At 45.0% G+C, this 24,461-nt stretch overlaps 1 protein-coding gene and 1 long non-coding RNA gene across 2 annotated transcripts in view; one reads left to right on the top strand and one right to left on the bottom strand.

The window, feature by feature from the left end:
* PIK3R3 (phosphoinositide-3-kinase regulatory subunit 3) overlaps nucleotides 1-2,314 on the bottom strand; it is a 38,376-nt gene extending 36,062 nt beyond the window's left edge. The window contains exon 1 of the mRNA XM_067567819.1: nucleotides 1,854-2,314. Within this exon, the coding sequence (XP_067423920.1) occupies nucleotides 1,854-1,959 (106 nt within the window). The 5' untranslated portion in view covers nucleotides 1,960-2,314. The remainder of the gene's footprint in view (nucleotides 1-1,853) is intronic.
* LOC137166179 (uncharacterized) lies at nucleotides 2,131-23,321 on the top strand. The gene is made up of 3 exons (XR_010923580.1): nucleotides 2,131-2,239; nucleotides 21,552-21,722; nucleotides 22,821-23,321. It is a non-coding gene; the product is annotated as an uncharacterized lncRNA (long non-coding RNA).
* The last annotated feature ends 1,140 nt before the right edge of the window (nucleotides 23,322-24,461 follow it).

Raw genomic sequence — 24,461 nt, 5'->3', positions numbered from 1 at the left:
CTTGGAGTTATGTGGGTATGTATAAATTATATATATTATAAATTTATAAGTCATCCTACACATTCTTAGTTGGACAATAAAAGAGTTAACCCTCTCAGATATTGAGTGTCACCTCCCAAGAGGTATTCAGCACCTTACAGTATTGAGCCCTTAATATGTTAAATTTCATTCCAGAATTAAAAAAAGTGTACATACAAAGAGTTAGAAGCCCTGAAAATAAGGTTTCATAAAAGAAATACTGACAACCTTAACTAAGAAACACAGCTTTAAAAAGTGTACTCTGCACAGGTTTCCTAGCTCTACAACGCACAGCAATATTTTTGGAGTTATTAAAATGCTATTTTCTGACTAGTTCAGCTAGGTAGGCCTACATACTTCAGACATTAAAATCTCCCTTTCATATGCCACACGCTAAGTCTGTTCCAAGGGTCATTTGAAAATGTAATATGAACACTGAAAGATTTGGGGCCATCTAAGTTGCTTTTTATTACAGATGGGCAGAGTAGTAGCTATTCACATGAGAAGTTAGAATATATTGACCAAAATTATGATTCCTGTCTAGTAATGAAGGAACAACTGAGAGGCAAACTGAAGCAGATTGGTTTCACTAAACTTTGTTAAACTTTCAAGAGTGGCATTTAAGAATATGTCAACTATGCAAGAACTGAAATGAGTAATGGTCAGCACTACATATATATAAATCTATTTTTGACAAACTGTCAAAATTACATGAGAAGGTGGCTAAGGCCAAAAATATTACAAAAAGCTTTAAATCATCCAATCAGCCACATACCTAAGGAAACAGAACAGTCCATTCTACTGTAACAGATTATAGAGTCACATGCAAGGATATACTTTAAGTAAGGACTCTTTCAGAATTTTCTTTTAAACCTCTCCAACAACATACATGTGCACACACGAAGGCTTTTATACAATTAAACAAAATCTCCATTGCCCATTTAGTCTGTAGACCACAGACCTTGCAATTTACATCATGAGCTAAACAGAAATAGAGACATGAAGGCCTCCTGCTTATTAAGGCCGCTCTCAGACAGTTATAACAAGCATTAAGGTTGCAGAATTTTGACAGTTTAATAATCAAATTATGAATTCTAGTAAGTTTAATGAAAAATGTAACCAACTTTCCCCCTTTCCTTCTCTTCCACTTCCCACTCTTCCTTAACAGACACAAAGGAAAAATCCTCCATTGCCAACAAACTCGGGACAATGCATTTTCAAGACTCCATTTCTAGAAAAAGTTGCATTAAAACCTTCCTTACGATAACCTTATTAAACATGACTAGTATGTAACTAGGAGTTTCCTCCCAGAGAATGCATTAAAAAAATAAATCAGTGCAAGTCCAGAAGTAGGGAGAATAAAATCTGCCAGATCCTAGAAACTATTAAACTGAAATTTAATTGAAAAGATTTGAAAAGACAGAAACTTAAGAGTGCTAAAGGGTTACAAGCGCCACACACAAAAAGACACAGGTAGATACTTTAGAAAAAGAAAAAGAAAAAAGCGTTGCATGGGAATTGATCAGCAAATAGATCATCTGCAGCCATGAAAGGAAGGGAGCTTGGAGAGGAAACGGGGGAACTGCCTCTATCCCCCCCCTCCCGGTTTTCTATTACCCTCTAAAGGGCATTTAGCTCTGGATGCACCCCGAAAAGCAGCCCCTGAACCCCCTCTGCTCCCCGGCCAGAAGCCGAGCCAAGTTCACCCGTCCAGCTGCAGCCCCCTCCCCACTCCACAGCCCAAGGCGGGAGCCAGGGAGCCCCGGGGGAGGGGAGCCGGTGCTGACAATAGGCGAGCGCCCCGGGCACGGGGCCCCCGGCCGGGCTCCCCCTACCTGGAGGGTCCATCTCGATGTAGAAGATCAGCTCGGTGGAGTAGGGCATCATCACCTCCCGCCAGTCCGGGTCCTCGCCGTCCATGTCCCACAGCGTGTTGTACATCGCGCCCGGCGGCTCGATCCGCAGAGAGCGAGCGAGCGAGCGATATTGGGGGGTGAGGGGGGGGATCAATTCAAAGTCCGGCGGTGACGCCCCGCCCCCTCAGAACATGATTTTAGCGATACAGATGAAAGCGGGGACCGGGGGGCAGCACAGTAACCCTCCGCCCCCGGCGGGAGCCGGCCTCCCCTCGCCCCACAGGAGCCACTTTCCTCAGCAGCCGGGAACCGACCGCGCCTGGCTCCCCTCAGGCAGCCGCTTCCACGGGGAACAAGCCGCAAAGGTGAGGGGGGGTGTTACAGACACACCGAGGGTCGTCCCCTCCTGGGTTGGCTGTGCTCGGCTCGGCTCGGCTCGGCTCGGCTCGGCTCGGCTCCCCCCCCCAGCCCGGGCTCGGCTCAAGGCAGGGTGGGCAGCCCCCAGCCCCGCCGCGCTCCGTGGCCGGCTCGCAGCTCCGCGCGCAAAGCAGCGCGCTCGGCTCCCAGCCCCTCACAGCGCGCTCGGCTCCCAGCCCCGCTAGGTGTCATTTTAAGAGGCTCTGAGGGGGCCCAACCGTCACCAACCGCCTCTTGCCGAGGATTAAACCACTCCCACCTCGAGGCGGGGGGGGGGAGGAGGAGGAGGCTGGGCGGAACCATCCCCCTTAACCCTTGGCGCGCTCCCGGTTGCTCAATCAGAACGGGGGAGGCGGTTGCGTCCATCGAGCTGGACAAAGGGGGGGGGGGGAAGGCTGGGGGCTGAGTGTGACTCTGAAGCGGGCGCAGGGACCCCGCGGGCGGCGGGGGCGGACACGTGGGAGATACCCGCGGGAGACGGAGGCAGCAGGTTACGTCTTCAGGTGGCAGGAGCAGAGCGTGCATGTCTTGCTCCCTCCACCCCGCATTGTAGAGAGAAGTGGTACGTTCCGGAGCTGGTCTGCCCACTAGGAGCTGCCGCCGTGGAGCTCGCGGGGAGGGGGGGGAGGGGGAGATTAGTTTAACCCAGTTACCAGAGCGGCGGTCTTTGTCTAGAGAGCAGCAAGCTGCAGGATTGGTGGAGGGGGAGGGGGAGGGGAGGAGAGCGCTCGGCCAACTAGCCAATCAGCTGGCTCTGAAGCCGGCCGGCTAGATGGGGATTGGTTGCAAGCCCCAGTTACTAAGCGGGTGAGGGGGGACGGGATTTAAGGGCGGGCAGTGCCCCTCCCTTCTCTCCCAGGGGTGAGGGAAACTCTGCCGGGGGGAGGGGGAGGGACGGTCACGGGGCTACTCATGCTGGGCACCCCCTCGCTGCCGGGGGGGGCCCCGCTATCGACTCAGTGACTGAGGGGGGCTGGGGCTGCTCCCCGCTGCCAACCGCCCCCTTGCAACTGACTCCATGGTGAGGGCCCGGGGGGGAGGCTGGGGCTGGCCCCCCCCCGGTCATGGGGCTGCCCGGGGGGGGGCTCACTGTACCCCCACCGCTGACTCGGAGCCCCCCTGAGCCGGGTTATAAGGGGCGACCCTCACTTCAGCACAGAAGTCTGGCTCCCCACCGGCTCAGGGGAAGCCTAGGGCCAGGCACCCCCTCCATGGACTGGCTGAGGGGAGAAGGGGGGGGGGTCACGGGGCCCCCTGGCTGTCCAGCTGCCCCAGGACTTGAGGGGCTGGGGTGGAGGGGCTGCCCCAGCCTGCCTGAGGGAGGCTGGCCGGGTCCCCGCGTGAATGACTGAGGGGCAGGTGTCAGGAGAGGGGTGGGGGGTATCTGAGGGTGCTGGTGCCCCACAGCTGAGTGAAGGGGGTGGGGTGGCCAGCCACTGTTCCCTGAACTGGCTGGCTGTACACCCGTCTCCCGGACGGGGCTCACCTCCACTGCCTCTGGCTGGGGCGGGATGGCAGTGCCCAAAAGTCACTGATAGAGCGGGCAAGGCCAAAGGCCATTCCACCCTTGCAGTGATGGGGAGCTGGCAGATGCCTGTAAGGCTGGGCCCTGCACCTCACGGCTCTGGTTATTGCCTCAAAAGCTAGAAAATAAGCCATCTTCACTAGAGGAGCTCCCATTGCTAATGTCCTTAGGATCCTTCCTTTGCTAAGCCATCAGCCCCTTGCCCCTTCTCACACTCCCGAGAATTCAACAGCTTTGCCTGTGCAGCTGAAGGCCCCTCCCCATACACATGCACCACCCCAGTAACAAAAGATACGTGTATCTAAAGCGAAAAGCCGGCCTGCCTGCCTTTTCAATTGCCTCAGCCTCAGACATTCTGAAATATTCAAAAACTCCAATAGTCCAAGGCCTTACTTAATGAGTTCTGAGTGTACCCATATCCCCCTGAAGTCCAAGGGACTCAGAGAGCTCCGCTCTTCAAAACAGGTGCTTATGATCATTCCCTAATGTAAGAAATCATTAAGCAGAATATACATATACTCACAGAGAGAAGAAAAGCTTGTGGTTAGATTTCAGTGTTGCATGAACTTTACCTCAAAGATTCAAGTGTAAACTGAAAATTTAATAGACTGTCCTTTAGAAATTATATGGATTTATAATTTTCTCTCTCATGAGTGTGAACAGGAGCAAGCTCTTCAAGTCAATCAGAGGTTTGGCTTTGACTTCAATGGGTGCAGGATTGGGCTCTTATTATATACTTTGTTCCACTGTGAGTTTGAATTGATATTCCTAAATGAAAGATAGGTTAATACAGCATTATGTAAAATGTTACAAGTTTTATGTTTTAGGATTATGAACTGAAATATGAATGTGGTTATTCAACTGACTATTGTTACCATGAAAACATTGTTCTCTTTAAAATGAACAGTAGCGCTATTGAATATCACTTAGAATTTTATATCTTATTTTATATTTTGGTAGTGTTATGAAATGAAACAGACAAAAGATCTGCCTGCCTACGTTTGGCCTCATCTCTGTAGTATCTGAGAATAAAATATTACGACAAGCACTATTACATCAATAATACTTTATGCTTTTACAACACTCCATCCAAAGGTTTCAAAGTGCTTCGCAAACATTAATGAATTAGAGCCTGATCCTCTAAGCACCCCAGCCCATTAAGCACCCATTGAGCACCCCAGCCCATTAACTTAGTGTGTGGGGGAAGGGGGACTCCAGAAGAAATAGCACAAAGACTGAAAGGCAGCTTTTAACTTTGAAAGGGCTTTTAACTACAAAGACCAATCATTTATACTTTATGAAAGAAAATCTGATATATGTTTGTATACTGATGGACTAACACAGAGATGATGATAATCAGATATTAATGGACTGACTATACACTAGGAGAAACAGAAACTTGGCCAGTTCAACTAACCTCAGTGAAACTCAGCTTTAAAGAAGAAATTAAGGCAACTGTTCACATACAGGGAAAAGCCCCTTCTAGAGACTACAAGCTCGTACAGAACCACGGAAAGGCGAGTTTGATTTGCTAGAGAGATCTATACACTGTCAAGCACTGGTCAAGGAATATTTTAATTTGCTTATTTTAGCCACACTGTAAAGTATAGTTTATTGAAATGAAGACTTAAGTCATTAATAATCTTTCCTGTCTTAGCCCAAGATAGAAAGCTTATAGTCTTGGGGAGGAAATATACTCCTTATTTAGGTGAAACAGAATGTGACTGCAATATCTAAGGAGTTGAATAACTGAAAGCCTACGCCCACTTTAAGAGAATGTTGGAAGAACTAGGTTCACAGAGAATCTGAAGTTTGCTGATATATCTCAAATAACTTCCACAGCAAGTAATTGAAAGAAAGTGCTGTTCCAGTAACAGAACTCCTGGAGGGATAGCCAGCTGCATAAAATCATAGGGCTTTGATTCAAACAACTCACTGTAGATAAATTAATTTTATATTCACATCCACAAACTCCCTGATTAAACTATGATAACCAGATAGTATTCCTTTTCCTAATTTTTAAATTTAATTTCTTGGGCTAATACACTCTTCCTTCTCTGGTTTGCTCAAAGAACATTGCCCTTTAAAGAAACTGCAAAACTAAGATACTGTATGCATACATGGTGAAATTTAACTTGGTGCATAGGGGTCATGCGGAGCTGTCACTTAAACCTTGTGGTGGGTATACATATTGCAGAAATTGCAAAGCAACTGCACAGGGATTTTTTGTGTGCTGGCTCCACATGGGTCAACATGGAGGGTGTGGATGTGGTGAAGGTAATGGGATACATCACTTAGCAGATCCTAACACCCCATCAAGTGGTATAAAAAGGCTACAATCACTATTGCAGCCCATAGCCTGGATCAGCAGCTACAGAGAGAAGGGGACCCTAGCTGTGGCCCTGGGTTGGATTTCACCCTCCCCCTCCCAACCAAATATTTCACCCACATAAGATCTAGTTACTTTATGCTGGTGAAGTGGATTTCATTCTTATCATTTACATGATGGATGCTTTGTTTTCATGGCATTGACAGTTACACCTCAGTGGTGTTTTCATTTTAGTGATTTTAGTGTAATAAAAATTAATTATTAACATTTGTTTCTGTCCTTGATGCTTTAATCAAAAATGTAATTTAATGCTAAGGAATGTATATAATGGTAAACAATAGGATCATTCCTTGACATACGTCATGAAAAAATAGTTTATTCGTTTGTCCTCATTTCTCACAAGTGTGCTTAAAAAAACTGTATAGAATTACTTGGCTCTGAACACGCTCATCCATGTGACACTCCCTTTCTTACCTTCACTGATGGTCTTTCACACTAAGGATCCTGTGAAGGAACACACGATGCCTCATTTTCTCTCATACAGAAATATTTTTACTCTTGCTTCCCCCTCCATTGGTCTTTCCCCTCTGTGCGCACGTGCGCACACACACACACAGATAAAACTTGATATAAAGGATACAATAAGCTAAAAAGATACAAAAGGTAGAGCTCTACATTCAGAGATGTGCAGCGTATTGTGCAGGTTAGTGCTTAAAATAATCCCAAATCAGAAAATCAAGATACAAATAGAGAAAACAAAATACTTTGACTAAAGGGGCCAATGGTTGAGAAACCCTTGCTTCCTAGTGAGGCTAAACTTGCCTCGGTGAAATTCTGTGCATGGTCCGATGACTGTCTTCTTTAAGATGGAGGGATTGTCCAATGAGCAATGACATGATCCTAGCATGCCATGCTCAGTCTTGATCCAAGCAGCCTGTTCTGCTAAGCAAAATAAAGAGTGACAGCTCTTATAACTGTACAGTCTTCACTGTCTGATCTGTGTTACTAAATAATTATAAAAAAGTATAGAAATCAGCACAGTGTCTGCTGTTTCTGTGATGCACATTAGGTTCCAGTGTCAACTGCCATAAGCGCATTCTCATTTCCTTGAATCAGACAATTTGGCAATCAGACTTCAAGGCAATATTAAATATTGAAGATTTGAGTGCTTCCATGTGTTTTGGAAAAAGTCAAATGAACTTGCAGTGGAACATGCAGAACATAGAAAAGCCATTTGAGCCAAATTGCTCACTTTCTTCTTTGCACAGCCATGATAATGTGATATCTGACAACCTAATTTGGGTCACAGTATGCTTCTGTAACTTCAGGGGTGGATGAGGAATTGGGGTCAAAGCACTATGGGCCAAATACAGTAAAATGAGAGGTAGCTGGGCAGCCCATAGGCTTTTTGGTATTACTGTGAACCAAATACCAGCAGAAGCACTGACAAAGGGAATTTCTAGAAGATGATGGTGATAAAGTGTTCACTTACATAGCAGGGAAGAATAATTCCCTCCACTGCATTAAGTGCTCGCTGAAATTCTTTGCCTTGCATTATGTAGTAAGTCAGACTAGATGACCACAGTGGTCCCTTCAGGCCTTCAATTCTTTTAATTTATAAAATATCAGTTCTAATTAATGGCCAATTTCCCAGATGTGGTCTCATTCAGCCACTTTTTGGAGTGAGCAGCGTTAAGTAGAACAACAGTCAATGGCAGTTTGGTTTAGTTTACATTAAGTGTGTTACTGCCTGTTTTCCATCTAAATAGGATTGGAAGAGAAGGGAGAACAGAGGTAGCCCATTTACCAAAGAAGCCTTTACTTGGACAATATTTCGTACTGGGTACTGCCATAATGCATCTGCAGAAATACCATCTCAGACTGTCACAAGCTAAACAGGACTAATCTTAGCCACTTAGCACAGGAAGCCACTAAGGAAACATGCAGGAATTGCAGGAAATGGCGTTTGTAATTTTGTAGGTTTCTTTCTACTCTCTTAGGGTATGTCTGTATTGACGGCGGCACTGTTGGCGCTACTGGATTGATTCTGCGAGATCAATTGAGCGACAGTGGAGACTTACTCAATCGATCTGGAACTCGACACCATTAATCCACCCCCGCAAAACGAGTAACACTGCATCGACGGGAGGGCATTTCCCATCGGCGCAGCGTAGTGGGGACGCTGCATTAGGTAAAAATTAGGAAATCACTGGGAGATTCGCAAGCTACGTAGAGCTGTGTATCTTCTGTCGACTTCCTAACTTCTACCTACTGCAGCATCCCCACTACATAGCTCATACTCTACGTAGCTTGCGTATCCCCTGTTATCTGCTGCTGAATTTTGCTGGCAGTGTAGACCAGGCCTACTTAGTCAGTACTGAACCAGTGCCACAGCAGGGCATAAAGGGGCAGTGGGACATCAGAAGTGCCCTCTTCCACTTAAGATGTAAAACTTGCATCCTGAGCATGTCACTGAAGACCACATGGCATTTTCCACAAGACTAAGGGTGTTAATCCCAGTGATATGCCCAGATGCCAGTTTGGGTAACTCCATTTTGCTTCCCTAATTTCCTCACGCACTTTTAAGTGGCTATGGTTTTACTATTTGTTCTGGGTGAGATCTTGGCCCAATTGAAGTCAATGGGAAATTTGCCATTAAAATCAATGGGACAAGGTTTCTACCCTCCGTGTTTTAAACCATTGTTTAATGTTATTATGCACTGCTGAACAACTGCTGCCTTCCAGCCCAGTGTAGCTAAGTTGTCACAGTGAGGAAAAGAGCCTGGCGAGAGTACCTATGTAATATTAGAGTACTTTGGGATTAAAGATTATATATTACATGGGAAAAAACTATAGTAAAAGTCAATTGGATTGCAAAGTCAAACACTACAAAGTTAGGAAGTGTCTTATTTATTTATGGTTGCCTGTACAACCTTAATTCTGTCCCCTGGTGTGTCCATACTGTGCACTGAATGAGGCAGAGATCCCATGGAGAAATAAAACGTATGTGATCATGTAATTAAAGACTATATCATAATGCATATGCACAAGGGGACAGAATGAAGGGTGCATGGAAAATCATATATAAAGCATTCTTAGCTTTAAAGTGCTTAGCACTGCAACCTGAACAATATTTTTCTAACATTTTTTATATGTAATTTCCTAAGTCTTTTTTTAAAGGTAAAAAATTCTATGTACAACTGAAATAACTCACCCGTACATTTATGATCAGGAAAGTGTGAATGCACAACTCCTTCAGTTCTGCAGCACAGACTTCTATCAGTTAAGCTACAGGACTAATGGCATAATGCTGTGACTTAGGTGGTAGCCTGGGCCCGGCTTTTTAGAACATTCATGTTCAGTTGCTATTTTGACAGACTGCCAAACTTTTCCTGAGGAACACAGGCGACAGAAGGGAAATGGCAATTTTCACACTTTTATAACTCAGCCAAACCAGGATGGAATTTCATGGAGAAAGTGAAAGGTAGGTCTCTAACCCCAAGGCTTTGTCCTTGCCAATTTTCAAAGGCCTGCTGCAAACAATGGACGTGACAGAATATCTCCAAAAAAAGGATGCAATAATATTTTATAATGGAAAGTGCCAGGTAACCTAAATCTAGGGATCATTACCAGTTCCCCCTATAATAGAAGTAACATATGATATGCAAGTTAAAGAAAATGAAATGACCTTGATACAAAACAGAAGAGAGAAATGGTTTCAAACCGAACTGGAAGGTCTGAAATTTGTCCCTTGTTGGGACAGTAAACTTGGCAGGCAGGCTATGCTTTAGGGTTCTCTACAGAGGTGGGTGTGGAAAGGCATTCTTCCCCATCAACTCTACTGCCTTCACTGCTGAAGCCTGAAGTTGCAGTAACTCCTCCATCCCTAGCCTGCGGGTCTATAAGGATAGGAGGATCCCGGAGACTCCATAAGCCCTAGCCTTACTGCTGCTACTGCCTCTCCCTCCATACGTCCAGCTATGTGTTAGTGAGAAAAAAGGACTCTACAAATTAGGTTCTGCTGTTCCTGCTGTATCTTGGCACCTATGTGGCCATGGAACAAGGCTCAGGAGGTGCCACTTAGCATGTATCTTCCAGCTACACTAATAACTCTTGATATTTTACCAATGACAAACAGCAGCTAAAAGTCACACAGTTAAACACAGCAATCCATCAAAGAAGAACCCTGAGATGCCAATTGTTTGGGTCCTTACCTGATCCTCATTTATACCGGCTAAATAAGGAGCTTTAAGCGGCTGCAGTTAGAAAATTATGATCCCACACTCCCTCTCCTGTGCTCTGCACCAGTGTCATTTTTCAAAACCTCCTTTTATTTCATCACTTGGAGAGCGTGCGCCTAGTTGAGGGAGACTTATAACAAGTTCAGAAAAATTAGACAGCAAGAGAAAAAGAGAGGGTTTTTCCCCCCCTCCTAATTCTGAAACCAGAACGTTTTTGAAATGTAACACTCTATAGGAATTTAAAATATTTTTCACTTCTTCTATTCATTACTTTAATGCATTGGAACTACTTCTCAGTCGTATTTTTTTCCAAGGAATGTACAATAACCACTCTGTAAATGCCACAGGTCTGACTTTAAAAGTAGCTGTATAAATGTAATCATTGAAGAAAGAAATAATCCCCAAATCTTCCTGTAATGACTATTTTGTCAAACATAATGCTACATGGCTTATTCACTATAAGTAAAATCATCAGAGTGTCAGTAAGAGAAGATAGAAGAAGATATACAGCAGAGCGCTAACAGAGAGGAAACCTTAGGTCTGTTCCCTGCTATGACACTGTCTCACTCTGCAGCCTTGGGCAAGTCAGTTAAGGCCAAATTTCCAAAATTCCCACTAATTTGTGAGTGCCTAAATGTTTGGGTGCCCAAGTTGAGGCATATTTTGAAACCAAAATCAGTGGTCACTTCTGAAAATGTTGGCCTTAACTTCCCTATGGCTTTGTCTTCAATTGTCAAAAAAGGTGTGTTCTTACCATGGGATAACTAATGCACCTGAGCTGTCCAACTAGAAAATCCTCATGGAGCAGGGCACTGTACGAGGAGCTGGCAAGGCAAGGTCAGGTTACCATTACATGTGCTTGACCTCACCCTATTTACCTTGTCATAAAAGCTACTGTGTCTTGTGTCTACTAGGATTTTACAGCGGCACAGAGTGAGCTGTCCTGCAACATTAGTGAAAAAACCCCCCACCTTTAGAGCAGTCAAGACATAGCCTGTGCCTTGCTGACCCCTTCTACAAAATAGGGTAGTGAAATTTACTCACCGGAGTGTTTTGAGAGATCTCTTCAGTGCAGTTGCACTAGCCCATGCCAGGACTGAATCTGACCCTATTATACAATAAAAATGAACAGGCTTCACACACTGCCATGCGGGAGACTTGCTTGGGTTTGGCTCTCAGTCTTGGCTTCTCTCCCCCTGAACTAGGAATGCTGCTGAGGCAGTTCTCTTATCCCCAGGGCTGGGGGAATGGAGGAGTGCACTTTGCATTGACAGATCTATAGTCTAATCCACAGCAGCAATAATGGCGAGTGTGACCTGAGGCTTTGGGTGGGAGTGGAAGGCAGAGAAAAAGGTGGGGAGAACTCAGCGGTATGAAAAAGTCACAGAATTTCTTAATAAATAGGCTGGGCTGGGCCAAACACTCAAACAGAGGGTGTGTTGGATGGGACTGTTTTCTTTGCACACATGCAATTCATGCCTTTGAAAATGATCCATTTATCAAAATGCATCGTTGCTTAGCTACATGCGTTTTCCCAGATGGAAATATGGTTATATTTGCTTTGGAGTTTCTGTTTTCCCTGACTTTCCTCGCCTAACAGAAGCAGGTGTGAGAAGAACAACCTCTGCTTATTGAGCAAACAAATAAAAATAGTCTACCATATAAAGTTGTATTTTACTATTATTTTGAAGAGAAAGTATGACAAAGTGACGCCTTCATTGCAAAGCTGAGGCACTGGAAAGAAAAGGGTTAGAGCAAGAAATAATTGAAGATCAGATCCTTAAAGACCTTTGTTGTTAGTTTGTCTTTTGCATTAAAATTCCTCCTTTTCTATTGGGGATTTCCTGACGGGCAGTGTAAATTCTATTGAGTAACACTGTGTTACTGTGAAAAAGATTTCTTTCCTACAGGACAGGTGGAAATTGAAGGCACTGAGAATTCACTCCAGGTCTGTATGTCTTTCAAATGTACTCATCACCGGGGAATCTAGACGCATGCAGTTACATACATTCAACTAGGCGGCAAAAGACCTGCATTTCGCAATTCATTAACTCACAGCCACAAAGTAGAGGGTCTTCCACAGTCTTAGGCCACGTCTACACTAAGAGTGCTACAGCAACAGAGCTACAGCGCCATAGCTATGCTGCTGTAACCTCAGAGTGCAAATGCAGACAACAGTGATGGAAGAGGGGTCTCCTTTGCTACAGGAACTCCATTTCCCCAAGCAATGGTAGCTAGGCCAATGGAAGCATTCTTCGGTTGACCGAGCTGCGTCTACACCGGGAGCTAGGTTGGCATCGCTATGGTGCTCAGGGCTATGGATTTGTCACGCCCCTGAGTGCTGTAGCTACATTGACCTAAGTTTTAAGTGTAGACCAGGCCTTAGTTATATTGTCCTTTCTGATATTGTCCCTCCCCGCTCTGGGTAGCTGCAAAGAGAAAATATCTCTCATGAAAGGCAACCAATTCTTCATATAGGAGGGAGGCTGTGACTTCCTGCCCTGATTTTCCGGCCTCACAGTAAAAGAGAAGAGAGAATCCTGGACTGTGGTCTTTTCCCACGGGCCCTTGCTGCTGGGATTCTATGGCATTTTTAAAGGAACAGGATGAATGGGGCGCCATTTTGGGAGAGGGTTTCTACCTACTAAAAGGACGATTCTGAAAATGCAGCAGACAACTTACTAGTCCCGTATACAAAATCCTAAACTCGATGTGGCATTTAAAAAATATCCTTTCTGTTTAGCAACATTGAAATTGCTGACCCCAGCCGTCCTGCTCCTAGGAAGTTCAGTAGCAGCACAGCAGAGCAGAGAGCTTTCTGGAACAGGCATTTCCCACAATGCAAAGCATGCATGCCCATCCAGTTGTTTTGTTTCCTCATGAACTGCACCCATGCACACATATAGTATCTTTCTCCTAAGTCGATCGACTCTCCGTGTATCCAGCACTGAGCCTCTACCCACTGGTGCATTTATTACCTCTAGTATCAAGTCTCTTAAAAGGATTGTGAAACATTGAAGGGTTCGCCTTACATTATGCTGACAAAGCATAAAATGTTTATTGTCTCCAAAAAAAAAAAAGAGAGAGAGACAAGGTAAATAGTGTGGTACTGATTAATGGGTCAACATGCCAGTGTGAGGTTTAATACAACAGTTTCCAAGCCAAGAACCTGTCATAAAATGAAAACCTGTATTGTATCTATGCAAATCACAGTTACTAGGTTAACACATCACCCAGTTCCTAAACACTAAGTGCTCTGTAAAAGCTGCCAACATCTGAAGAAGTAATCTTTATTGGCCTGGCGTTTTGAAACTCTTATCTTGGTCCAACCAAACGTATACAATGCCACTTTGTTTTGCCGCGCATCTATTAGACAAACTACTTTGCAGAATGCTTTCAAGAGTTAAAAAAGCAGGAGGGAGAAATCAAGGAGCACAGACAAGGGAAATAAAACCAATGAATATTAACAAAAAATTGTAACCATTGAGATCTCTCAGCTCATCATATAGCCTTTTAAATATATTGGCCTCAATGGGGCTACTGAAGGAGTAAAGGTACTACTCACTATGAGTAAGGGCGACAGAATCTGGCTTGTCTTCATCCTTGTCCTTCTCTTTCTCAGTCTCTTTCCTGTGTTATTTCCTTCTTTTGTTCTTTTCTTAACTATGGACAAGATTTACCCGCCTATACTCACACTGCATACTGTCTTATTCCATGAGTAACCCTATTGAAATCAACCCGAGCAAAGGTGACAACCTGGTCTAAACAGATTTGAGGTTTCTCTGGCCGGATACTCCATCTTGATTTGTTTTGGTGTCATGCACACCTGTGACATTACTCAAACAACAACATTCGGTGAGAAATAATGTTACTCTGATCGGAAATGGGGACGAGTCAGCTGATGGTGAGGTGGAGAGCGAACAAGGAACCGTTCTAGATGCTAGCAGAGGAGGCTGTCGCACTGACGGCGGCTAGATTGTTTGACAGGACACCAAAGCGTTTGGTATTTCGATAGCATATGGAGGGAGCATAAGGCGGTGCAGAGATGAGCCATGAAATTGGCTGGAGAGTTTTATAAGAAAGGATAGCAATTTTTAATTGGATCCTGCAGCTAACGAAAAACGAATGCTTATTGCGCAAACCTTGTATGATGGTACAAGGTATGATGGGATGGTAGTGTCTTACTCAACTGCCAAATCTTTCAGAACACTACAGCATGGCAGCAAAATAAGAAGCCCCCCTTGCATTCTGCCTTCAGGCCCATGGGCAACTGGGCATGGAACCCTGAAATCAACACTACCGTTTCCCTTTACTAAACCACTGGGATGGGAGTTCAGCGACGCTTCCCTGCAGCCTCTGATTTGCAAGAGGTAACTAATCCCACCCCAAATAATTAAAAAAAGGATGAACGTTTGCACTTTGGCCCACTCATGGAATTGGGCTTCTGCAGAATCCTTTGACACAGCTCTAAAGCGTGGAATAATGGCCAAGGGCATCCCCAGATGTGAGAGTTTTCTTAAGACTCAGAAGCTAAACACAAAACTGAAAAGAGGTTAAGAAAAGAAGTTTTTTCTCTTCTCTCTTTATGAATCAGGACACCTTCCCACAGTCTATCCTGTCAAATCCATCTCTCTTGCCCCCACCCCATAGTACTGTAAGAAGAACATTTTTTGTAGTTGACAGAAGCTAGCTGGTACCATTTTAGGATGATCTTTCAAAATCATCTGACCACAAAAAAAAGTCAAGCTGTCCAGTAAACACCAGTTTTCACTCAGACTTAACAACTCTTCTCATCACCTGACAGTATTTAGAAAAGCAGAAGGGGCAATTGAAACCTGCAAACAGGTACACGCTGACTGACTAGTCAAAAAGAGATGTGAAAACAAATAGGCCAACTTACACTGTAACATGAAGAGAGGTGAAATGGCCAGGCGAGGAATGATTTGTAGGTCACCGGAAGACACAAACAACACTAAGCTGGAGTTCTGATTTCTTTATGCCATTGGAATTTTTGCAGAATGAACCACAAGACATGGTCTAAGAAAGGATTCTTGTGCAATGACGGGGCTGATCTTGCAGCTCTTACTCATGTTAATAATGCCATTGAAATCAGTGGGACTAAGGGGCCTGCAGGATCAGACTCTATATTAACTACACTGAGAGAGAGAAAAGGAAGAGAGGGTCCTGCCATGCCTGTTATGCAGCTGCGATAGCAAGCAGGCTGCTAACAGAAGACTCACTTCTGCCCTGTTAGAGAAGGCCAAAGTCTGCCTTTCAGTGTGTAAGAATGAGGCTTTCATTGGCTTCCACTGTTTTGCTTGGTATCTGGGCTCAGCCTGAGCAATGTTGGGGGTCCTTTGGGAGGCTACTTGCAACTCACAATGGTCCCTTCTGGCTTTATAATCTATGAGCCATGGTAATCTTATTGCTAGAGAGGCAGGGCTCCATTTTTAGAACACCCTGTGATGGGGTGTACTAGCCCTGCCCTGGCCTAGAGAGGGTTAACGACGCACTGTAGACTGATGAGACTACGCCCCTTCGCCTCTGCTGGGCACGCTCAGCCTGGAAGCAAGGTATAAAAGGAAGCAACCCAGCTCAGTCTGGGCTGGCTGACAAGGAGAGAGGACATAGACCATTGGCTCTCTCCAGGGAGCAGCTGCAGACTCTGACCCCAGAACAAAGGCACACCGAATCCCGCGTGGATTCTAGGTCGGCGGACAAACCCCAAAGAACCACCAGAAGTGGCACCAGTTGAGGACCCTGGAAGACCTGGAGAATCAGGGATCAGCGCCACAGGAGAAAGGGTTTTAGGCTTTCTTCAGACAACTAACAAAAGTTTCCAGATCACAGGCCCTGTTCTCATGGGGGATTTCAATCACACTGACATCTGCTGGGAGAGCAATACAGCAGAGCACAGACAATCCAAGAAGATTTTGGAGTGTGCTGGGGACAACTTCCCGGTGCAAGTGCTGGAGGAACCAATGAGCTTGACCTGCTGCTCACAAGCAGGGAAGATTTGGTAGGGGAAGTAGAAGTGGGTGGCAGCCTGGGCATCAGTGACCATGAGATATTCAAGTTCAGGATCCAAATAAAAGGAAGAAAGGAGAGTAGCAGAATATGGACCCAAGACTTCAGAAAAGCAGACTTTGACTCCCTCAGGGAACTGATGGGCAGGATCCCTTGACAGGCTAATATGAGGGGGAAAGGAATCCAGGAGAGCTGGCTGTATTTTAAAGAAACCTTACTGAGGACGCAGGAACAAACCATCCTGATATGCAGAAAGAATAGCAAATATGGCAGGCAAGCATCTTGGCCTAACAGAGAAATCTTTGGTGAGCTTAAACACAAAAAAGAAGCTTACAAGAAGTGGAAGCTTGGACAGATGACTAGGGAGGAGTATAAAAATACTGCTTGAGCATGCAGGAATGAAATCAGGAAGGCCAAAGCACAACTGGAGTTGCAGCTAGCAAGGGACGTGAACGGGACAAGAAGGGTGTTTACAGGTATGTTAGCAACAACAAGGTCAGGGAAAGTGTGGGCCCTTTGCTGAATGAGGGAGGCAACCTAGTGACAGATGATGTGGAAAAAGCTGAGGTACTCGATGCTTTTTTTGCCTCTTTCTTCACAGACAAGGTCAGCTCCCAGATTAGTGCACTGAGCAGCACAGTATGGGGAGGATGAGAGCAGCCTCAATGGTGAAAGCACAGGTTCAGGACTATTTAGAAAAGCTGGATATGCACAAGTCCATGGGGCTGGATGCAATGCATCTGGGGTGCTGAGGGAGTTGGCTGATGTGATTACAGAGCCATTGGCCATTATCTTGGAAAACTCATGGTGATCGGGGGAAGTCCCAAATGATTGGAAAAAGGCAAATATAATGCTCATATTTAAAAAAGGAAAGAAGTTGGATCCAGGAAACTACAGACCCGTCAGCCTCACCTCAGTCCCCAGAAAAATCATGGAGTAAGTCCTCAAAGAGCCCATTTTGAAGCAGTTGCAGGAGAGGAAGGTGATCAGGAACATTCAGCAGGATTCACCAAGGGCAAGTCATGTCTGACCAACCTGATTGCTTTCTGTGATGAGATGACTGGCTCTGGATGTGGGGAAAGCGGTGGACGTGATATACCTTGACTTTAGCAAAGCTTTTGATACAGTCTCCCACAGTATTCTTATCAGCAAGTTAAAGAAGTATGGGTTGGATGAATGGACTATAAGGTGGATAGAAAGCTGGCTAGATCATCAGGCTCAATAGGTAGTGATCAATGGCTCAATGTCTAGTTGGCAGCCGGTATCAAGTGGAGTTCCCCAGGGGTCAGTCCTGGGGCCGGTTTTGTTTAACCTCCTCCTTAATGATCTGGATGATGGGGTGGATTGCACCCTCAACAAGTTCACAGATGACACTAAGCTGGAGGGAGAGATAGATACGTTGTAGGGCAGGGATAGGATACAGTGACCTAGAGAAACTGGAGGATTGGGCCAAAAGAAATCCGATGAGGTTCAACAAGGACAAATGCAGAGTCTTGCACTTACGACAGAAGAATCCCATGCACAGCTACAGACTGGGGACCGACGAGCTAGGCAGCAGTTCTGCAGAAAAGGACCTGGAGGTTGCAGTGGACAGAAAGCTGGATATGAGTCAGCAGTGTGCCCTTATAGCCAAGAAGGCTAATGGCATATCGGGCTGCATTAGTAGGAGCATTGCCAGCAGATCGAGGGAAGTGATTATTCCCCTCTAGTCAACACTGGTGAGCCACATCTGGAGTGTTGTGTCCAGTTTTGGCGGACAAGGCTGAAGACTGGGAGGGGAAATGGAGAGGTGAAATTACTTCCAAGGTCACACAGCTGGAGTGGAAAGAGTTAAGCACCAAGGTGGACACAAGAACAAATGGATATAAATTGGCCACCAACAATATTAGGCTTGAAATTAAATGAAGGTTTCTAAGCATCAGAGGAGTGAAGTTCTGGAACAGCCTCCCAAGAGGAGCAGTGGGGGCAAAAAACTTACCTGGCTTCAAGACTGAGCTTGAGAAGTTTATGGAGGGGATGCTATGATGGGACTGCCTCCAAGAGCATGTGGCCCGTCGGCGACTGCCAGTAGCAAAAATCCCCCACTGCTGGAGACGGGACACTAGATGGGGAGGGCTCTGAGTTACTACAGAGAATTCTTTCCCAGGTATCTGGCTGGTGGATCATGCCCACATGCTCAGGGTCTAACTGATTGCCATATTTGGGGTCAGGAAGGTATTTCTCCCCGGGTCAGATTGGCAGAGATCCTGGAGGCTTTTTGCCTTCCTCTGCAGCGTGGGGCATGGGTCACTTACATGTTTAAACTAGTGTAAATGGTGAATTTGCTGTAACTTGAACTCTTTAAACCACGATTTGAAGACTTTAGTAACTCAGCCAGCGGTTATGGGTCTATTACAGGAGTGGGTGGGCGAGGTTCTGTGGCCTGTGTTGTGCAGGAGGTCAGACTAGATGATCACGATGATACCTTCTGACCTTAAAGTCTATATGTCTATGAGTTGATCAGTGGCTAAGCCAAGAACAGAACCCAGGTGGACTCACAGCCCGGTGTCCTGTCGAGTAGAACACTCGGTTTCCCACCCATGTGCTTAAATATGTTACTGAATAGAGACAGGGTTCGTCATGTACTTCAAGTTACAAGCACATGTGCTTAACTGAATCGGGGCCCTAATCACTTGGCCATCTTTTCTTCATAATAGTGGCTCTAATGCTGCTCAGCCATAAAATATGCGTGACAGGAAAATATGCAATCATTAACTGGATTAATTTTTGGCAACTCCAACATTAATCCAGCTAATGATTGTGTTAATCACCAGCTCTAATGCTAAAGTTAATTTCTCTTGAGGAACTCAGATCAAAGTTTTTCTTTCAGTGCTTATAAGTGGAAGGACGGCTGTGCGGTTAAAGCATTGAACTGGTAGTCGGGATACGTGGCTTCTATTCCAGGCTCTTCTACAGGTTTTCCCGTGTGACTTTGGGATAAACGCTTAATTACTCTGTGCCTCAGTGTCCCCATTAAAACAGGGATTCCACTATGTCCCTACCTTAAAAGGGTGGTGGGAGATTTAATTAATAAGGCTATGTCTACACTGTGGGTGGCAAAGTTGCTACCGTCAGATCGACCTGTCTGGATCGACTGAGCGGTCAGTGAAGACCCGCTCAGTCGATCCAGAAGTCGACGCTGTTAATCCACCCCCACAAGTGGTGTAGCGCTGCGTCGATGGGAACGCGGTTCCCGTGGGTGCAGTGCAGTGAAGACGGCGCGCAGAAGGGAAGCCCAGCAGTTGACGTTCTCTGCGTGGTTTGTGTAACTCACGTCGACTGCCGCCGAATCGCTGGGGTAAGTGTAGACCAAGCCTCTAGTAATTTGGTATCCTGGGTTAGTAGATTTACACCGTTAGTTCTTTGTATGTGAAGTGCAGGCCATCACCTCAGACCCTGTTGTGCCACCATTCCTAACCTCTACTCTTTCCCTTCCTTCCCTTCCCACTTTCCTTGTCCTGCTGTCTCTGGACTGCCCACCCTCTCTCTTATTCCCCTCTATTCGGCATTGGTGAGGCCGCATTTAGAATATTGTGTCCAGTTTTGGGTCCCCCACTACAAAAATGAGGTGGAGAAGTTGGAGAGAGTCCAGCGGAGGGCAACAAAAATGATTAGGGGGCTGGAGCACAAGACTTATGAGGAGAGAGTGAGGGAACTAGGCTTGTTTAGTCTGCAAAAGAGAAGAATGAGGGGAGATTTGATAGCAGCCTTTAACTACCTGAAAGGGGGTTCCAGGGAGGATGGAGCTAGGTTGTTCTCAGTGGTGGCAGATGACAGAACAAGGAGCAACGGTCTCAAGTTGCAGTGGGGGTGGTCTAGGTTGGACATTAGGAAAAAGTTTTTCACTAGGAGGGTGGTGAAGCACTGGAATGGGTTACCTCGGGAGGTGGTGGAATCTCCATCCTTAGAGGTTTTTAAGCTGCGGCTTGACAAAACCCTCGCTGGAATTATTTATCCGAGGTTAGTCCTGCTTTGAGCAGGGGGTTGGACTAGATGACGTCCTGAGGTCCCTTCTAACTCTATGATTCTATGATAAAAAGACTGCCTAACACATTATCCAATATTGTCTCATTGTTTCTTTGTACTCTCCCATCCGTCTGTATCCATTTATTGTCTTTAGTCTTATATTTAGATGGTGAGCTCTTTGGGGCAGGGACCATCTCTTTGTTTTGTGTTTGTGCAGGTGTAGGACTCCTAGGTGTTACGATAATGCAAATAAATAATAGTAATGACTAGCATGACTGGAAAACACCAGTTTGACTCACTATTTGTTTGCCAACTCATTTTAATTTTTCTTTAAATAAGTGAACCCAAATATGGCACTGCCTGGCTTTGAGGGCAATACTTACAAAGTATAGATCCTGGGATAGAAATAAGCAACTGAGAAATAAACAACAGGATTAGAACGCCTGACCCACCCTATTTTGCTCTAGAGGGTAGTGTGACGGGGAAATTATCCCCTGCTGTGGCAACCAAGCCTCAGGGCTGGTAGAGGCTCACAAGGGAACCATTAGGGATATATCTACTTATTTACAAGAATTTATATAACATCTTATTTTCAAATAGGCCCATCTGCATTAAACCGCTACTAGCTTTGAGGTACAGACTGACAGGACACCCAGATCCATGCTCCCCAGCGAAACGACAGGCTTATTGGATAAATAATATCTACTCACTTTTTAAAGTAAATATGCAATTACAAAATAGACCATAATGGCAAAGGCGCCATTACATTCAGGTAAATAAAGTACAGCTGGAAACATTGGCTTAAATACATATTGACATGCTAGATCATGACTAAAGGGGAAGATATATCAGGACAACTATTTGATTCTTCTCATGATATTACTGTTAATTAATCCTTCCATTTTATCCATAGAGCTCAAAGCACTTTACAAAGGTGGGTAAATTTCATAATTCCCATTTTGCAGGTGGGACAACAGAGGCACAGAAAATGTAAGTGACTTGCCCAAAGTTACACAGCAGGTTAGCAGCAGAACAACAGTGGAATCCATGTGTCCTGATCCTTACTACTTCCTAGCCATTGGACCATGCTTCTCTTAATTGATAGATGCGCTCTCTCTCTCTTTTTTTAAAAGGTATTTTCTCTTCCCTCCCTCCCTGGCAAAAAAGTCGAGTCCTCAGAAGAAAGGAAATGAAATATCAAGAATAGTCCAATACTCAAGGAGGCATGATATTCTTTCTAGCTGAACAGTTATCTGTCTAATGCTGTCCTACCAGGGAATGCCAGGCTCTAGGACCCGTGTATGGTAAGCTCTACTTATCATTCTATACAAATAACTACATGAACAAAAAGTTAAGGATGCAAAATTAAGCACTCAGAAGTCAGGAGATACAATAATTAAACCTTACCTCTGCCCCCTTCTGCACATGCCTTAAACTATAGTCTTTAATTACACAAATGAGCACTTACCATGTCTGAATACAATACCATACAGCAGCTTTCTACATCTTTACGTACACGTGTAGTAACTTGTAATATCTTAAAAATTCTTATGCACATTATTCTGCTAACCCTTTTATGGTCATACTTAGGGCCCTACCAAATTCATGGTCCATTTTGGTCAATTTCACGGTCATTGGATTTTAACAATCGCAAATTTCACAGTTTCAGATATTTAAATCTCAAATTTCAGTGTTGTAACCGTGGGGGTCCTGACCTAAAAGGGGGATGTGTGTATGCGGGGGGGAAAAGGGAGGCCAACAGTATTGCCACCCTTACTTCTGCACTGCTGCCTTCTGAGTTGGGTGGCCAGAGGGCAGCTGGCGGCCAGGCACCCAGCTCTGAAGGCAGCACTACTGCCTGCAGCAGCGCAGAAGTGAGGGTGGCATTCTGCACCATCTCCCCCTCCCGGCTCCAAGCCCAGCGCTCAGAAGTTAAAGAGACCTTGGGCTGGCTGTGTGTGTATGTACGTGTGGGGTGACTACAATGCCCCCCGATCACGGGGCTCTTAGGGGTCGCCCACTCCCCACCCTCATATCATACCACCTTCACTTCTGAGCTGCTGCTGCTGGTAGCGGTGCTGCCTCAGAGCTGGGCTCCCGGCCAGGAGCTGCCGATCTCCGGCTGCCCAGCTCTGTGAAATCTGGTCTCCCTTACAATAGCCAGATTTCACTGGGGAAACCAGATTTCATGGTCTGTGACGCATTTTTCATCACTGTGAATTTGGTAGGGCCCTGGTCAGACAGGTCCAGTCTGTAGTTATTGAGTTAGTGGCAGGTTCTGATCTCAGTGACAGTGGTGTAACTCACTGATTCAGAGGAGTTAATCTGGATTTACACCAGTGTTAGAATGAGAACAGAATTAGACCAATACTCGGTTTATGATATATTCTCTTCTCTCTAAGGTATGGGACCATCAAAGGAGACAAATGGAGTGGGGCATCCATCTCCAAAATCACATCCATTAACAACCAAGTATTTTACATTTTCTTTTCAACAAGATTCACAGCTTTTCGGAGGTGCATATCAGGGGCTAAGGCAGTTAACTACAGAGATAACTTAGCTGTGAATTTAGGTGGCCTATATGTGACAGTAAATTTTTACCATTATTCTGTGTTGAATAATTGATACACCCTATACTGTGTAAGTATTGTTTACTGTGTACTTTTCAGCTAAATGATTCTCATTCTGGCATCCATAAAGTAGTGCTGTGTAGTACAGCTGTTACACATGTAGACTGAATAGAGGATAGGATAATATATTATAATTTTTCGAGACAGTTAGTGGTCATGTCCTTAAACTGTATTTTGGCATATATACACAAAGGGACAGAGTCAAATCTACATATGCAATTCCATTTTTGGCATTTCCTGACTGTGTAAGATTCTCGTAGAGCAGTTTTTTAAATGGAATTTCCCAATGTCTTTCTGTAAATTAAAAAAATTGAAATAACTTCAAAATGTAGTTTCACTCTTTAGCTGCTCCAAGATTCCCTGGCTTGCAAAACTTTGGTAATGATGTGTGTAAATTCCACAATCTAGAATAAAATGGTGATAAACACTGAAATGCCCTGCGCTGTGCACTTAGTTCAGTTGGGCTATAGGAGAAAGGCCTTCTTCTGCACACCAAAGGAGATGCAGCGCCCGACCCCCCCCAAATGCACCAGAGCAGGGGTCCCGCCTGCAAACCTCACAAGAATGCAGCATCCCTCCATAACCTGGGCACTTTCATTGCACTTTACACTGAACACATGCATTCAGGTGCAACACAGCCCCCTTTGATTCACGCTTTCAGAACTTGGGGAAGGAGCCTGTGCAAAATGTAAAACACATACGATTTTCAGAGCGTTATCAAAACCAAACGTCCGTGGCACACTTCAAGGTACCTCTCCTCAAGGAAGGCTATTTCCATATCAAGTGTCAAGTTGCAATCCTGAGCCATTTGGGCTGCAGAGGTGTTCATAAAAGGCACAGCAGGATTTTTAAAATTTGTTTTTACAATGGGAAATTTCCACTCTCCTCTTGAGTCAAAAAACTTCAGAACCATTTTTGCTCAGGGACAAAAGCCTGGATCATTTAAGTTCCAAAGGAGAAAACATTAGAGAGTTCCAAGTGACTGAAAACAGCAGGTTAAACAGAAACCATTATGTCCCCATTATACAGAGGCTGCTTTCATGTGTACTGTAATCATACGCGCTGCAATACATGGGCACAACAGGCTGCGTTAAAGGGCCAGGTTGGAATTTCAGACTGTTAATGTACGGGGGAGTACGTTACAGTCTTTCTGATTCCTTATGAGTTAGTGTCAGACCCCAGTCTAGCAAGGCACTTAGGCACATCTCACTTTAAATACATGAGTAGCCAGCACTGACGTCAAAGAGACTATTCGCGTGCTTAAAATTAGGCACGTGCTTGAGTAACTGTCTGAATTGGGGCCATAGCTCTTTTTGTTACTAGCACAGGCCTTGCCTACACAAAAGTTGTATCGAATTAACTAGATCGATTTAGTTAGATCAGCACAACCACATTGTGTGGACACTCTTAAAT

This window comes from Emydura macquarii, unplaced genomic scaffold, assembly GCF_026122565.2.
Source record: "Emydura macquarii macquarii isolate MOO-44397 ecotype Brisbane River unplaced genomic scaffold, CSIRO-AGI_Emac_v2 contig_2805, whole genome shotgun sequence".
In the NCBI taxonomy this organism is placed as follows: domain Eukaryota; kingdom Metazoa; phylum Chordata; order Testudines; family Chelidae; genus Emydura; species Emydura macquarii.
This window is presented reverse-complemented; position numbering and strand designations above follow the sequence as displayed.